At 39.7% G+C, this 13,872-nt stretch overlaps 1 protein-coding gene and 1 long non-coding RNA gene across 2 annotated transcripts in view; one reads left to right on the top strand and one right to left on the bottom strand.

The window, feature by feature from the left end:
- Positions 1-241: 241 nt before the first annotated feature.
- CDC73 (cell division cycle 73) overlaps positions 242-13,872 on the top strand; it is a 136,135-nt gene continuing 122,504 nt past the window's right edge. Inside the window, exons 1-3 of the mRNA XM_003820601.5 lie at positions 242-873; positions 3,647-3,752; positions 8,667-8,736. Of these exons, the coding sequence (XP_003820649.1) occupies positions 743-873; positions 3,647-3,752; positions 8,667-8,736 (307 nt within the window). The 5' untranslated portion in view covers positions 242-742. The remainder of the gene's footprint in view (positions 874-3,646; positions 3,753-8,666; positions 8,737-13,872) is intronic.
- LOC117976607 (uncharacterized) lies at positions 884-13,858 on the bottom strand. The gene is made up of 3 exons (XR_004667357.3): positions 8,850-13,858; positions 2,793-2,839; positions 884-1,356 (listed from the first exon to the last, which is right to left on the bottom strand). It is a non-coding gene; the product is annotated as an uncharacterized LOC117976607 (long non-coding RNA).

The raw sequence follows: 13,872 nt of genomic DNA, 5'->3' as shown, positions 1-13,872 counted from the left end.
CACATCAAAAGCAAACAAAAAACCCCAACCCCAACCCCAAGAGCCCCACTCTTTCAAAAGGGCTTCTCCGGATCACTAAGTCCTAGAGGTCTTTGGCTAGGCCTGGGTCCGATCTAAATAGGAAGGTAATTCTAGTGTTCCGCAAATCCTTGCCGAATTCCATCCCGGCCAAAGCAGGGACCCGGGGGAGCCTCTGGTCGCACCCGAGACAGTTCGTTAAATACTCAGTGCACGTGCTGGGGATGGAAGTGCTGACCCACTGCTCAGGTACGCGCGCACCTGACGCCGCTTGGTGCGCGCCGCGGGGTACTGGGTACGTGCTCCGCGCGCGCGCGCCCGGCAAAGTTCCCCGTACGTGCGCCGTACGTGGGCGCGGTGCCCCAGCGCTCAGCGTTTCAGCCAGTGAGTGGGCTCCGTGCCCAGCTGAAGTCTGGGAGGGGCACTTTTCCAGGCGGTCGCGGCTCCCCCTGGCGGCGGATGTGCCTCGCTGGAGGGGCGCAGTCAGGCGTTCTCCGCGGGCAGCCGGCGGCGGGGCCTTGCCTTACAGCGCGGGGTCCTCGGCGGCCTGGGTGGCTACTGCCCCTGCTGCTGTCGTAGGCGAGGACGGCTGTTAGTGCTGCTGCTGTTGGTTCGTCGCGGCGGCGAAGGAGGAGGAGGAAGAGGGCGAGGCGACAAGAGAAGAAGGAGGCAGGCGCGGCGGCAGCGGCGGCGCCCCGAGCCGGCGGAGGCGAGGGGGTGGAAGATGGCGGACGTGCTTAGCGTCCTGCGACAGTACAACATCCAGAAGAAGGAGATTGTGGTGAAGGGAGACGAAGTGATCTTCGGGGAGTTCTCCTGGCCCAAGAATGTGAAGACCAACTATGTTGTTTGGGGGTAAGTCCGGCATGGCTGTGGCCCAGGGGTGGCAGGGCAGAGTTGGGCGCCCCCAGGCGACCTCTTTCTTAACCCCTCCCCCCGTTTCCCTTGGGGATGGGATAAAACGGGTGTTCGGGGAAAAGAAAGTTTCTCTCTAGAGCAGAAGTTGCACTTTTAGGGTAAGGAAAGAAGGGGCGGAGCTCTAGAGCAGTTCATCCCTTAAAATTTTTGAGAAGCCCAAAGGAAAGGTACCGTGGGAGTTTCTGACTTTTACAGTTAATTTTTATAAGTAGGTATGTGTACCAGCGAAGTGTGGGACTGGTGCGCAAGGGATACCTGAACATAGGTGCACAAAGGAGCACACCGTCTGGTGCCGTAGACGCCTCTTTTTGTTCTTTATTTTTTTTTTCTCTTTTCCAGGCTGCTATGTAATTATCTCCGCTGGTCTTTGCAACTCCTGGTTTATTTCATCTCCTTTCATTGTTGGGGTGGGGGTTATTCCTGTAGAAGAGAAAAGGGAATCAACCCTGAAGTTAGGACCGGAAAGAAATTTGGTGAATTTGGAAGAGTCATCAAAGTCTGTGTTAGAGAGGTCTTCAGGAGTTGGTGAAATGAGTGAGCTTTACAGATCTAAGAAATAGATGGTGCGTGTGATTTTCGGAAGTGTATTTTAAAGGGAAATGTTTGGGAATGTTGGTTCATGTGAAGTTTTATCAGTTTAAGTCATTCAGGAAAACTTCTAGAGACGGCTCTAACAGTCATTAGGGGCCTTTTTAATGATGTCACTGTCATTGGTGCGTCGCTTCTAGAATTAGAACCTTGAGCTACAACTTCCCTACTCATTTTCTTTCTTTGAATGGAAGCTTTATGAAGAGTCGATGAAAAACTAGGGAAATTTAGTTTGTTGGTTGGTATTTATTTATTTATTTTTGAGAGGGAGTCTTGCTCTGTCGCCCAGGCTGGAGTGCAGTGGCGCGATCTTGGCTCACTGCAATCTTTGCCTCCTGGGTTCAAGTGATTCTCTTGCCTCAGCCTCCTGAGTAGCTGAGGTTGCAGGCCCCCGCCACCATGGCCGGCTAATTTATGTAGTTTAGTAGAGATGTGGTTTCACCGTGTTGGTCAGGCTGGTCTCGAACTCCTGACCTCAAATGATCTGCCCGCCTCCGCTTCCCAAAGTGCTTGGATTACAGGCGTGAGCCACGGCGCCCTGCCTATTGGTTGGTTTTAAAATTTTTTTGTCTTACGATTTAATTAGCTTTATAAAATGTTGATCAAATGACATTCTGAGTTTCTGGTGTTTTACCCTTTCGAATAATTTGCATAGGTAGAATTACATGTGGTTGGATTTTTAGTGAATTTTTTTTTTTTTTTAGACAATGGCTGAGGAGTACCTAGGATGTGAAGTGGTTCAATCTGAGGATTAAAGAAATTCCTAAGACTCTGGTTTCTACCTCAAAGGAGGTTAACTTAGTCTGAATAGAGGAGATTAAACAGATAAGTTGATGTGAAATGCTTTCTATAAGTTGATGTGAAATGCTTTCTACAATAGCTTTTGAAGACAGCAGTCACTTCTAGTTGGGGTTATTTAGGAGAAGGTTCCATAGAATTGTCTTTGTCAAGTTCACATCCAACGAAGTTTTCTTGAATGAATGAATGAATGAACAAACAAATAAGCTTTAAAGAATAGGTAGGAATTCTCTGGACTAAATGATGGGTTAAGTCTTCCAAGATGAGTGAACCGTATGCTTAAAGGCATAAAGAACTGGAAAGTAAATGTGTTGACAGCAATCCGGTGAAGCCAGTGAAAAAGGAGTGCTTATCACAGTAGATTTTAAACTTTTTCAACAGTTTATCACACCAAGAAATTGTTTTTATTTTCTATATGTGCTCATGCACATGGAAATATATACACATATAAAACACTAAACAATACTTACTCTTCTTATTGTATGCAGTGCATTTTATTTTTCTGTTCTTTTCTATTCTGAAAATAGAAAAAATATGGTTGTTAACTATTTATTGGGTTTCATAGTACAATAATTGATAGTGGTGTGTGGTTTGAAATACATTGGTTTAGAGGAAAAATGGGACTAGAAGGTAGAAAAGTAGGTTTGGGGCTGATTATAGTGGACCATATTCAGACGGATTCAAAGATATAGAAGGGGAAAGTGTAGTAGGAAGGGTAGGATTGGAATGAGGTAATATTAGTACCTGCATTAGAGATCTTGCACCGTTAGTAGACTACATTGTTTTGTCACAGGTAGAATAGCATTTTGGTTTTACATTATTGGTCTAATTTGAGGGATGCCATAACAGTCATACCCCTGAAATTCAGTGTTGTGTTTACTGTAAGAATGTGAAGGATGTTGTTCAGCAGTATCTTATTTATCAAGAGCCATAGGATAAATTTCTTTTACATTTAGCACCAGTGATAATTGTGGTTCTTCTAAGCAGTGTAATTGTTTTCTCTTATGGATCCTCTTCGATATGGATCTGGTTAGATTTCTCTATTGATAAAGCCCAGAGCCTAATTTGGGCCTAATTCTAAAAAGTTTGTAGTACCTTAGAGTATGAATTTTTTGTATTTTCCCTACTTCTTGCTTTTTGTCATTGCCTTCCTTTGTGTTTCTTTTGTGATCATGACAGTCTATTCATTATTAGATTTTATACTTTTTTTTTGTTAGCTATGTTAAACTCATTGTTGTTAGCAAAGTTGTGTATATAAATGAATCCAGCCTGAAGAGTTGAATTAGAATTGTCAGTAAAAAAAATCTTGCTTTAATTATTTCAGGACTGGAAAGGAAGGCCAACCCAGAGAGTACTACACATTGGATTCCATTTTATTTCTACTTAATAATGTGCACCTTTCTCATCCTGTTTATGTCCGACGTGCAGCTGTAAGTAGAATTCATTTTACTTATCTATCTATTTATCAGTTTTATTTTTATTTATTTAAGAGACAGGGTCTGGCCTTGTTGCCCGGGCTAGGGTGCAGTGGTGTGATCATAGCTCATTGCAGCCTCGAACTCCTAGGCTCAAGTGATCTTCCCACCTCTGCCTTCAAGTAGCCAGGACTGCAGGCCTGTGCCACCGTATCTGGCTAATTTTTTTTGTTGTTGTTAAAGATGAGGGGGTCTTGCTGTGTTGCCTAGGCTGGTCTTGAACTCCTACCCTCAGTGGATCCCCCTGCCTCAGCTTCCCGAAGTGCTGGGATTACTGGCATGAATTACTGTGCCTGGCCAATAATTCATTTTAAAACTTTTTTTTTTTTTTTTTGAGATAGGATCTGGCTCTGTTGCCTAAGCTGGAGTGCAGTGATGTGATCTCGGCTTACTGTACCCTCTACTTCTCGGGCTCAAGCCAGCCTCCCACCTCAGTCTCCTGAGAAACTGGGACTATAGGCATGGCCCACCATGCTGGGCTAATTTTTGTATTAACACATTTTTTTTTTTTTTTGGCTTCATGGTAGTAGGTATCATTTGGAATGGATAGCTTCCCTCATGGGTTTCAAATCAAAAGAATGAAAGGTTTGTATGAGTGTCTCCAGGAGAGTCAAAATTAGGTGACTGTGTGACTTACACAGACTTTTTAATCTGTGATATTTTTTCATGTAAAGTGTGGGTAATGTTTATAACAAAGGAAGTTTTAAAGGGATTTATAGAGCCAGGCTTCTTAGTGCACGCTGGTAATCCCAGCTACTTGGGACTCTAAGGCGGTAGGGTTGCTTGAGCCTAGGAGATCAAGACCAGCCTGGGCAATATAGTGAGATGCCATCTCAAGAAAAAGAAAACCCAAAACGCTAAAAGTATTTATAGAGATGTTTAGAAAAACTTGTAAGCCTGTGGAAGGACCCTGTTACTTCAGAACTCTAGTTTAATCTCAAGAATACTTTTTTTGGTTGTAAGATTAAGATTAGCAGACATTTAAAAAAATTGTTTCTTAATCAGTTTTGTGCAGCTGTTTTAGTACTCTGGAGAAGTTCATTTGTTTTTAGTTTTGCTTGCTTTCTCAGTGTTTGAAAATTTATTACTCAGAGGAAATATTTGGAAACAACTTGAAAAGAACTGATTTCATAAACTATGATGATGAGATTCTTCATCTGTAGGGAAGTATCATTAAGACCTAAATTATAGCAGTATATTATAATTGATAAGTAAATAAGATTCAGTTATTTGGATAGGATAGCTGTATGACATGGAAAAGTACTATAATGCCCACATAAAATGGCCTAAAAGATATTTACTTTTTTTAAATGAGCTTTTCCCTCAGATTATTTTTGGTAGAGTTGAACATAAAATTTTTTGAAGATATAATTGAAATAATTAAATGTCTGCTTTTAATATTTGTTGCTTTTGCTTACAAGTATATACTTAAAATTAAGTATGAAATGTATTTATAAATTACTTTTTCCCAGTTCTTATAGTTCTTTAAACAATCTTCTTAAACTTTTCTTATAGTTCTTAAAACAATTTTTTAAAATATCACTGTGTCTGTCATCACTGGAGCTGCTTTTTGAGTTACCTAACACAGTTGCTGGATCACATTAAGCTGTGTGAAACTTAACTTCTATAACTCTAACCTCCCTCCCAACTAGAAATAGTTAAGGTTTCTGGCTTATGTATCTTTCAAACAATAACTTGTTGTCTAAAGCAACTAAAAGCCAGGTGTGGTGGTGCATGCCTGTAGTCCCAGCACTTTGGGAGGCTGAGCTCAAGTGGGAGGATCACTTGAGCTCAGGAGTTCAAGACCAACCTGGGCAACATAGGGAAACTTTGTTAAAACAAAAAATAAAAAAAATTAGCCAGGCGTGGTAGTGTGCACCTGTACTCCCAGCTGGCTACTCAAGGGGCTGAGGTGGGAGGATCACTTGGGCCCAGGAGGTTGAGGCTGCAGTAAGCCATGATCGCACCAATGCATCTATCCTGGGTGATAGAGCAAAGACTCTGTCTCAGGGAAAAAAAAAAAATGTGTGTGTGTGTGTGTTTATAGCAATTGAGAAAGTATCCCGTCACTTAGTGGGCTTTGTATTAAACCATAAGGCTTCTGCTTTCCTGAGTAAGAAATATATATTTATGTTACATATTTAAAAAAATAAAATTAGAGTGGGACTACTTGGGGAAATAAGGGGAAAAAAATAGCACCAGCTCCGTCTTTAAGGTTATTTTAACTCAGATCTTTAAAAACTAAATTAGGTAGTTCTTACAGTGTTTTGTTGGATATATTCATTTTAGTGTAACAAAGATTCAGATAGTTGGCTTAGATTTATAGATTCTGTTTTTGGGAAATGGTTGTGCATATAACTGATAGCTGTAATTGTTACTGTGGACCTTGGGACCCTTGGTTGCATAAGATTTAACTCTCATTTTTCTTAAGTATTTGCCAGATTGAAAGAGTAGGATTCTAAAATTCCAAAATTCTATGAATTTGAGATTGTTGTCTCCTAATTACTTTGTGTTATTTGCTCTTTCCTGTGCGCAGACCACTCATTTTTTTTTTTTTTTTGAGTGCAGTGGCGTGATCTCGGCTCACTGCAACCTCAGCCTCCTGGGTTCAAGGGATTCTCCTGCCTCAGCCTCCCAAGTAGCTAGAATTACAGGCACACGCCACCATGCCTGGCTAATTTTTTGTATTTTTAGTAGAGACGGGGTTTCACCACGTTAGCCAGGTTGGTCTTGATTTCCTGACCTCGCGATCCGCCCGCCTCGACCTCCCAAAGTGTTGGGATTACAGGCGTGAGCCACTGCGTCCGGCTGAGCAGACCACTCTGAAAACAGATTCCTGATCCTTAGTTCCTATTTTAGTGTGAGTAGATGTAATCTTTTTCAGTGGATTGTGATGTGTACATAACTCAGTAGTGACCAAATGATGATGTAAGTTATTAGACTTAGAAACAGTAACTTAAAATTAACTCAAATCTTTTGTTTATGATATTCCATATAGACTGGTTTATTTTTATTTTTTATATTTTTTTGAGACAGAGTCTTGCTCTGTCACCCAGGCTGGAGTGCAGTGGCAGGATCTTGGCTTGCCACAGCCTTACCCTCCCGGGCTCAAGTTGTCTTCCTCCTTCAGCCTCCTGAGTAGCTGGGAGTATAGCTGGGACTGCAGGCACTTGCCACCATGCCTGGCTAACTTTTATATTTTTGTAGAGTTGGAGTTTTTCCGTGTTGCTCAGGCTGGTCTCGAACTCCTGGGCTCCAGCAATCCACCCACTTTGGCCTCCCAGAGTGTTAGGATTACAGGCATGAACCACCATGCCTGGCCTAGGCTGGTTTAAAAGAATACAAGCACAAAAAAACTCTGCACTCAAATTTTTAAACTCATAAGGAGAAACTAAAATTTAGCTTGACCTTTTTAAAATAAAAGGTTAATTTTTAAGTGATTAAATACAGTTTATCTAAATCATTGAGGAGTCAGTGCAGAATGTTTGGTGCAGTAAATTATAATAAGTATTCAATATAAGGTCATTGGCCAAAGATACTAAAGGTTCTTGTTGTTACTTCATTGTTACACATATAAAGTGACAAAGGATTTAAACTGAAATCTGTTAGCTACCAATTTTTCTTGCACTGTTTGTTTGTGTTTCAGACTGGGTCTCGCCTCAGTCTCCCGAGTAGCTGGGATTATAGGCTTCTGCCATCACGCCAGGCTAATTTTTTTTTTTTTTTTTGAGACAGTGTCTCACTCTGTCACCCAGGCTGGAGTACAGTGGCGTGATCTCGGCTTACTGCAACCTCTGCCGCCCAGGTTCAAGCGATTCTCCTGCCTCAGCCTCCCGAGTAGCAGGGACTGCAGGCGCCTGTCACCGCGCCTAGCTAATTTTTGTAGTTTTAGTAGAGATGGGGTTTTACCATCTTGCTCAGGCTGGTCTTGAACTCCCGACCTCATGATCCACCCGTCTCGACCTCCCAAAGTGCTGGGATTACAGGTGTGAGCCACTGCGCCCTGCCTAATTTTTGTGTTTTTAGTAGAGATGGAGTTTGACCATGTTGGCCAGGCTGGTCTTGAACTCATGACCTCAAGTGATGCGCCCGCCTTGGCCTCCCGCAGTGCTGGGATTACAGGTGTGGGCCACTGTGCCTGGTCATTGCTTTATTTCTAATGATTATTTTCTGTATATCTTCCTGGAATTTCAAAAAGAAATTAATTAATTTATTTATTTAGAGACGGAATCTCTCTATGTTGCCCAGGCCGGAGTGCAGTGGTGCAGTCTCGGCTCACTGAAACGCCGCCTCTGCCTCCTGGGTTCCAGTGATTCTCCTGCCTCAGCTTCCTGAGCAGCTGGGATTACAAGCATGCTCCACCACACCCAGCTAATTTTTGTCTTTTTAGTAGAGACGGGGTGTTGCCATGTTGGCCAGGCTGGTCTTTAACTCCTGACCTCAGGTGATCCACCCGCCTCAGCCTCCCAAAGTGCTGGGATTCTAGGTGTGAGCCACCGCGCCCAGCCAAGAAAATTATTAAAAGTAACATGTTTAATACATTTTCAGGATTTTTATTAGGTTCTTTTAGCCTAGTCATTTTGTTCAAATGTGATTTAAAATATATTGTATCAAGATATATTGGAATAAAATTCAGACATTACATGTTAATATCAAGTTGTAAGAAAATTATTAAAAGTAACTAACATGTTTAATAAACTTTCAGGATTTTTATTAGGTTCTTTTAGCGTAGTCATTTTTTACAAATGTGATTTAAAATACGTTTTTTCAAGATATGTTGGAATAAAATTCAGACATTACATGTTAATATTTATTAAGTTGTGTATCATTGTTATTCATTTCATATCTCATTTAAAATTTTGGTTTTAGACTGAAAATATTCCTGTGGTTAGAAGACCTGATCGAAAAGATCTACTTGGATATCTCAATGGTGAAGCGTGTGAGTACTTTTTAAATTGTTCCCAGTCTTAAACAGACATTGTTTCTTTTTTCCCCTATGAAATAATGATTAGAGGGAAGAGAATTTGTATTTCCACCAAAAAATTAACCTACCTTCATTTTTGTCCATGTGCTCACCTTTTTCTTATACAGTGGATGCACTGTCTTTGCCCTTATGGCCAGTCACCCCTTCCTTGTGTGTGGATTCCATCTCCTTTCACAGTCTCAAAGACTTTGTCTTCGTAAATTGTTGTTTCTCTGACATCATCAGTTTTCTACTTTCTTCTGGATCATTCCCTTTTAGAATACCTACAGTAAGATTTCATGTTTAAAAAATGTTTTTGATCCCACATTCCTACTGTCTACTGCTTCATTTATCTCCTCCCTGATACTGTAAAATATTCTGCAAGAGTTCGTGTGGTATCATTGCTTCTTTTTTACCTTTGTTTCTTTCTTGAAGCCACTCTAGTCTGGCCTTCATCCTTACCATCCCACTAAAATCACTCCTTGTAAGGTCAAAACTGATTTAAGGATTGCTACATCCTTTGGTCTCTCGTACCATACTTGACCTCTCAATAGCATTTGATACTGTTGACCACTCATTTTTGAAAGCCTTTCTTCATTTGGCATTTGGAACACCAGCCTCTTGGTTCTCTTTCTACTCATTGTTCACCTCTCAGTTTATTTTGGTTACTTCTGTACCTGACCTCTAATTCTTGAAGTTTCCAAGACTTGATCTTTTTTTTTTATCTTTTCTTTTAACCTGTATTCTCTAGGCGATCTCTTTCAGTTTTATGGCTTAGATATCATATATATGCTGATGAAATTTCAAGTGTTTTTTTCAGCATTGATTTCTTTCAGGGCACCAGATTTATAAATTTACTGTCAACATGTTTCCTTGAATGTTGAATAGGCATCTGAAATTTAACATTGAAAATGGAATGCCTGATTCCCTCTTTCCCTTCTGCCCTCACACAGAACAAAAACAAGTCTGTTGTTTTCTCAGTGTTCCCACTTTAGTAAGGGGTAGTGAGACGCTATTCCTGCAGTTGCTTAGGCCAGAACTTTGGTGAAATCTTTGTCACATCTCACATCCATTCTATCAACAAGTTGTTTTTTTCTCTTTTTAAAAGTATGACAACTTCTTACCATTCTACCTACCCTATTTCATCCTTGCTTTTTAGATTATTGTATAGCTTCCTCACAGGTCCCCACTCTTTATTTCCTATAATGTAGTCTTAGCAATAGAGTGTCCTGCTTTTGAAAAAGTATATAAACTTGATTGTGTCACTCACCTGTGGCTTCCCATCACTCTTAGAATAAAACTCATACTTGTTACCCTGGCAGTCATCTTGCCTCTGCCTAAATCTCTGTGACTCCATCTTCTACCATTCTTCCTTTGCTCATAACAGTCAGTCTTTTTGGTCTTTTAGCTATGCTAATATTATCACCTTTGCACTTTCTCTTTCTATCTTGAGTTATCTTTCTCTACGTTATCACATGGCTCACTTGCTTACTATTTCATTTAGATCTGTGCTCAAGTGTTTTTCCAAATGTTGTTCCATCAGAGAAGACTTCTCTGACCACTCTATCGAAAATATAGTATTCCTTTCCTCCTTCTGTGGTTTTTATATAGTGCCATCCTGATTTATTTTTCACCAGATCTCATACATTGACCTGAAATTATATATCTGTTTATGTACATAGTGTCTGTCTTTCCCATTAGAAGGTAAATCCTAAGGGGACAGACAGTCGTTTGTCTTGTTAAATACCCAGCATTTACAATAGTGGTGCATGGTAGGTTCTTAACTGAATAAATGAGTAATTATTAATTTACTCTCTTACAGAGTACAAGTACATTGATATAATACAACTATTGGGTCTTACTTTGCTGAGTGTGACGTGTAGTACCTTTAAGTCATTAACAGCTGTCTTGTCATGCATGGCTTTAAGCAGTAAGATTGATTTCCACAGAGAATCTTGTGTATAATGGAAAGATCATCATTAGGAATGCTTTCTTCCTATGCTGTCCTCATTCAATAAGGACTTATTACATGCTTATTCTTAAAAGGCATTATGCTGGGTGTTGTGCAAAATGCCAAATCCCTGTCTTAAACATGTAAACATGTTTACTGTCATGCAAGGGAGACTGGATACACAAAAGTTTAGAACCCAGCAGTATTAAAGAGGGAGTCTCAATTCTGTGAAGAGGATGGAGTTGGGGAGGATAGAAGAAACTTTTTTTTTTCTTTCAGAGATGGGGTCTCGCTACATTGTTCAGGCTGGTCTTGAACTCTTGGGCTCAAGCAGTCCTCCTCCCGTGGCCTCCCAAAGTGTTGGGATTGCAGGCATGAGCCACTGCGCCCAGCCATTTTTTTTTTTTTTTTAATCAAAGCAAATTTGATTCTTTGGAGCAGTGTTTCTCTAACTTTTTAAGTGATGAGAATCATATGGTTTGAAAATAGTGGTTTTTTTTTTTTGTTTGTTTTTGGCTTCAGAAGATGTGATATAAGGTCTAAGATTCTCTATTCTTAAGCATCGCAGGTGAGCCTGATAAATAGGCTAGTTTTGGGGAAGCGCTTTAGAGCAAATGATTTTTCTTTTTAGAATCAAAAGTAGAGTTGCCCTTTATCCATCTATGTCATTTCCTGTAGATTTTTTTTTTTTTGAGAAGGAATCTTGCTCTGTCGCCCCAGGCTGGAGTGCAGTGGCGCGATCTTGGCTTACTGCAAGCTCCGCCTCCCGGGTTCATGCCATTCTTCTGCCTCAGCCTCCTGAGTAGCTGGGACTACAGGCGCCTGCCACCACGCCTGGCTAACTTTTTGTATTTTTAGTAGAGACCGGGTTTCACTGTGTTAGCTAGGATGGTATCTATCTCCTGACCTTGTGATCTGCCTGCCTCGGCCTCCCAAAGTGCTGGGATTACAGGCGTGAGCCACCGCGCCTGGCAGTTTTTATAGGACAGAGTTAGTCACTAAGCGTACTGCTTTGCCACTTTTTAAAAACTGTTAATTTAATAGTTTAATGAAAAGGTTGAGCAAATATTAAGACCGTATTCTTAGGAAGACATAATAGCTAAAGATGTTGGTTCTTAATTTATACATTTAACATGGTCTCAATAAGAATCTCTAGTTTTTCTTGAGGTAGGAATAGAACTAGACAAGGTGATTCTAAAGTTCATTGGCAAAAGTAAGCATCCTAAAAATTTGTAGAAGAGCATTGAGAAAAGGCTATAGTCATTCTAGAGAACTTAAAACCCTGATAATTTGAAACAACTAAATGACTAGATACACTAATAAAACAACTTTATCTGTTAGGTTAGAAATCTATATGTGAATTTAACATATGATTAAAGAGACATGTCAAGTCAATGGGAGGAAGGTGGGATTATTCAGTTACAAGCTGATAAAAGTAGTAAAGTTCTGTATTATAAAAAACAAAAGACATGACAAACTGGGAAAATATGTTAATATTTCAACTCATCACAGATAAAGGGCTAATCTCACTAATATATGAAGGGTCCTGGAACTTTATGCATAAAAGACCAAACACTCTATGGATTATGTCATAAAATTCACAGAAAAGGTGATAAAATCATGAAAAATGCTTAATATCATTTATAATAAGAGAATTGCAAATTTAAACTATACAGAGATAGGATTTTTTTTTTTTTTAACCTGATAGAAAAAAATCTGTAAGTTTGATAATATGCTCTGGTGAAGCAATGAGAAAACAGATATTCTACTATATTGTTGGTTATAATGTTAATCAGTGCACCCCTACACCCCCATTGAAGAATTGGCAGCAGTCTAACATTACAAATTTAACATAGAAATCCTGTGTCTGGAACTTTATCCTAGAGGTATATTTTGTTTAGCTTTTTTACCAGTTGTGAATAACTAAAAATTACATGTGTAGGGTGAATGCTAACTTTAAAAAAACTTGCCATTATATATAATATCTATATGTACATTTATATATTTATGAAAACTTGTGACTTTATATTAATATATTATTGTGCCATTGTTCGTAACAACAGAAGACTAAAATTGAACAGCTCATCAACAGGGACCTAGTTAAATAAATTGTAGTTAGGCCATACAGTAGAGTACTCAGTAGCTATAAAAAAATGGTTAAAGAGGGCTGGGCACAGTGGCTCACACCTGTAATCCCAGCACTTTGGGAGGCCGAGGCGGGCGGATCACGAGGTCAGGAGATCGAGACCATTCTGGCTAACATGGTGAAACTCCGTCTCTACTAAAAATACAAAAAAATTAGCCGGGCGTGGTGGCGTGTGCCTGTAGTCCCAGCTACTCGGGAGGCTGAGGCAGGAGAATGGCGTGAACCCTGGAGGTGGAGCTTGCAGTAAGCCAAGATCGCCACTGCACTCCAGCCTGGGTGACAGAGCGAGACTCCGTCTCAAAAAAAAGTAAAGGAAATGCTCTACTTACTGATATGGAGGGTTATGGGAGATAAGTTGTTAGGTAAAAAAGAAAACAGGGTTCAGAACAGTATGTTTAGTATGTCACCTTTTGTATTAAAAAGGGTAAAAATAATTTTGTATTTCTCATATCTACAGAAAGAAACTCTAGAAGGATATATAAGAGACTAGTTGGCTGCATAGGGTGGTGGGAACTAGGTGAATGGGGACAGGTATACCCCTTTTTGTTGAGCCATTCAAAAATTAAGTAATTTAATTTTAAAAATAATTTAGTTTTTTACCAGTTGTGAATAACTAAAAATTGCATGTTTAGGGTAAATGCTAACTTAAAAAAAATCTTGTCCATATATATGTGTGTGTATGTGTGTGTGTATATATATATTTATGTGTTTACTTATACCTTTTTAGGTGTCTGTGTTATGACATTGGAGCATATACTTTGAAGCAACTAATTTCAGTCAGATCATCTCAGTAATTTGTAAGCTAAATTGTTAAAAATAGTTTGTCCTCTTAGAGACTTTCTAGTATAGATTAATCTTTTAAATAACATGTTTTTGCAGAGCTGCTTTAAAACTGAATTTTTTACCTAGAGAAAATCACCATATAGAAGTATATAAAAAACCTAAAGCATTTCACTCGTAATAATACCCAATATATATGTTGAAATAGTAATCCTTACGTGAATCTTTTTATGTC

Source organism: Pan paniscus, chromosome 1, assembly GCF_029289425.2.
Source record: "Pan paniscus chromosome 1, NHGRI_mPanPan1-v2.0_pri, whole genome shotgun sequence".
NCBI lineage: Eukaryota > Metazoa > Chordata > Mammalia > Primates > Hominidae > Pan > Pan paniscus.
This window is presented reverse-complemented; position numbering and strand designations above follow the sequence as displayed.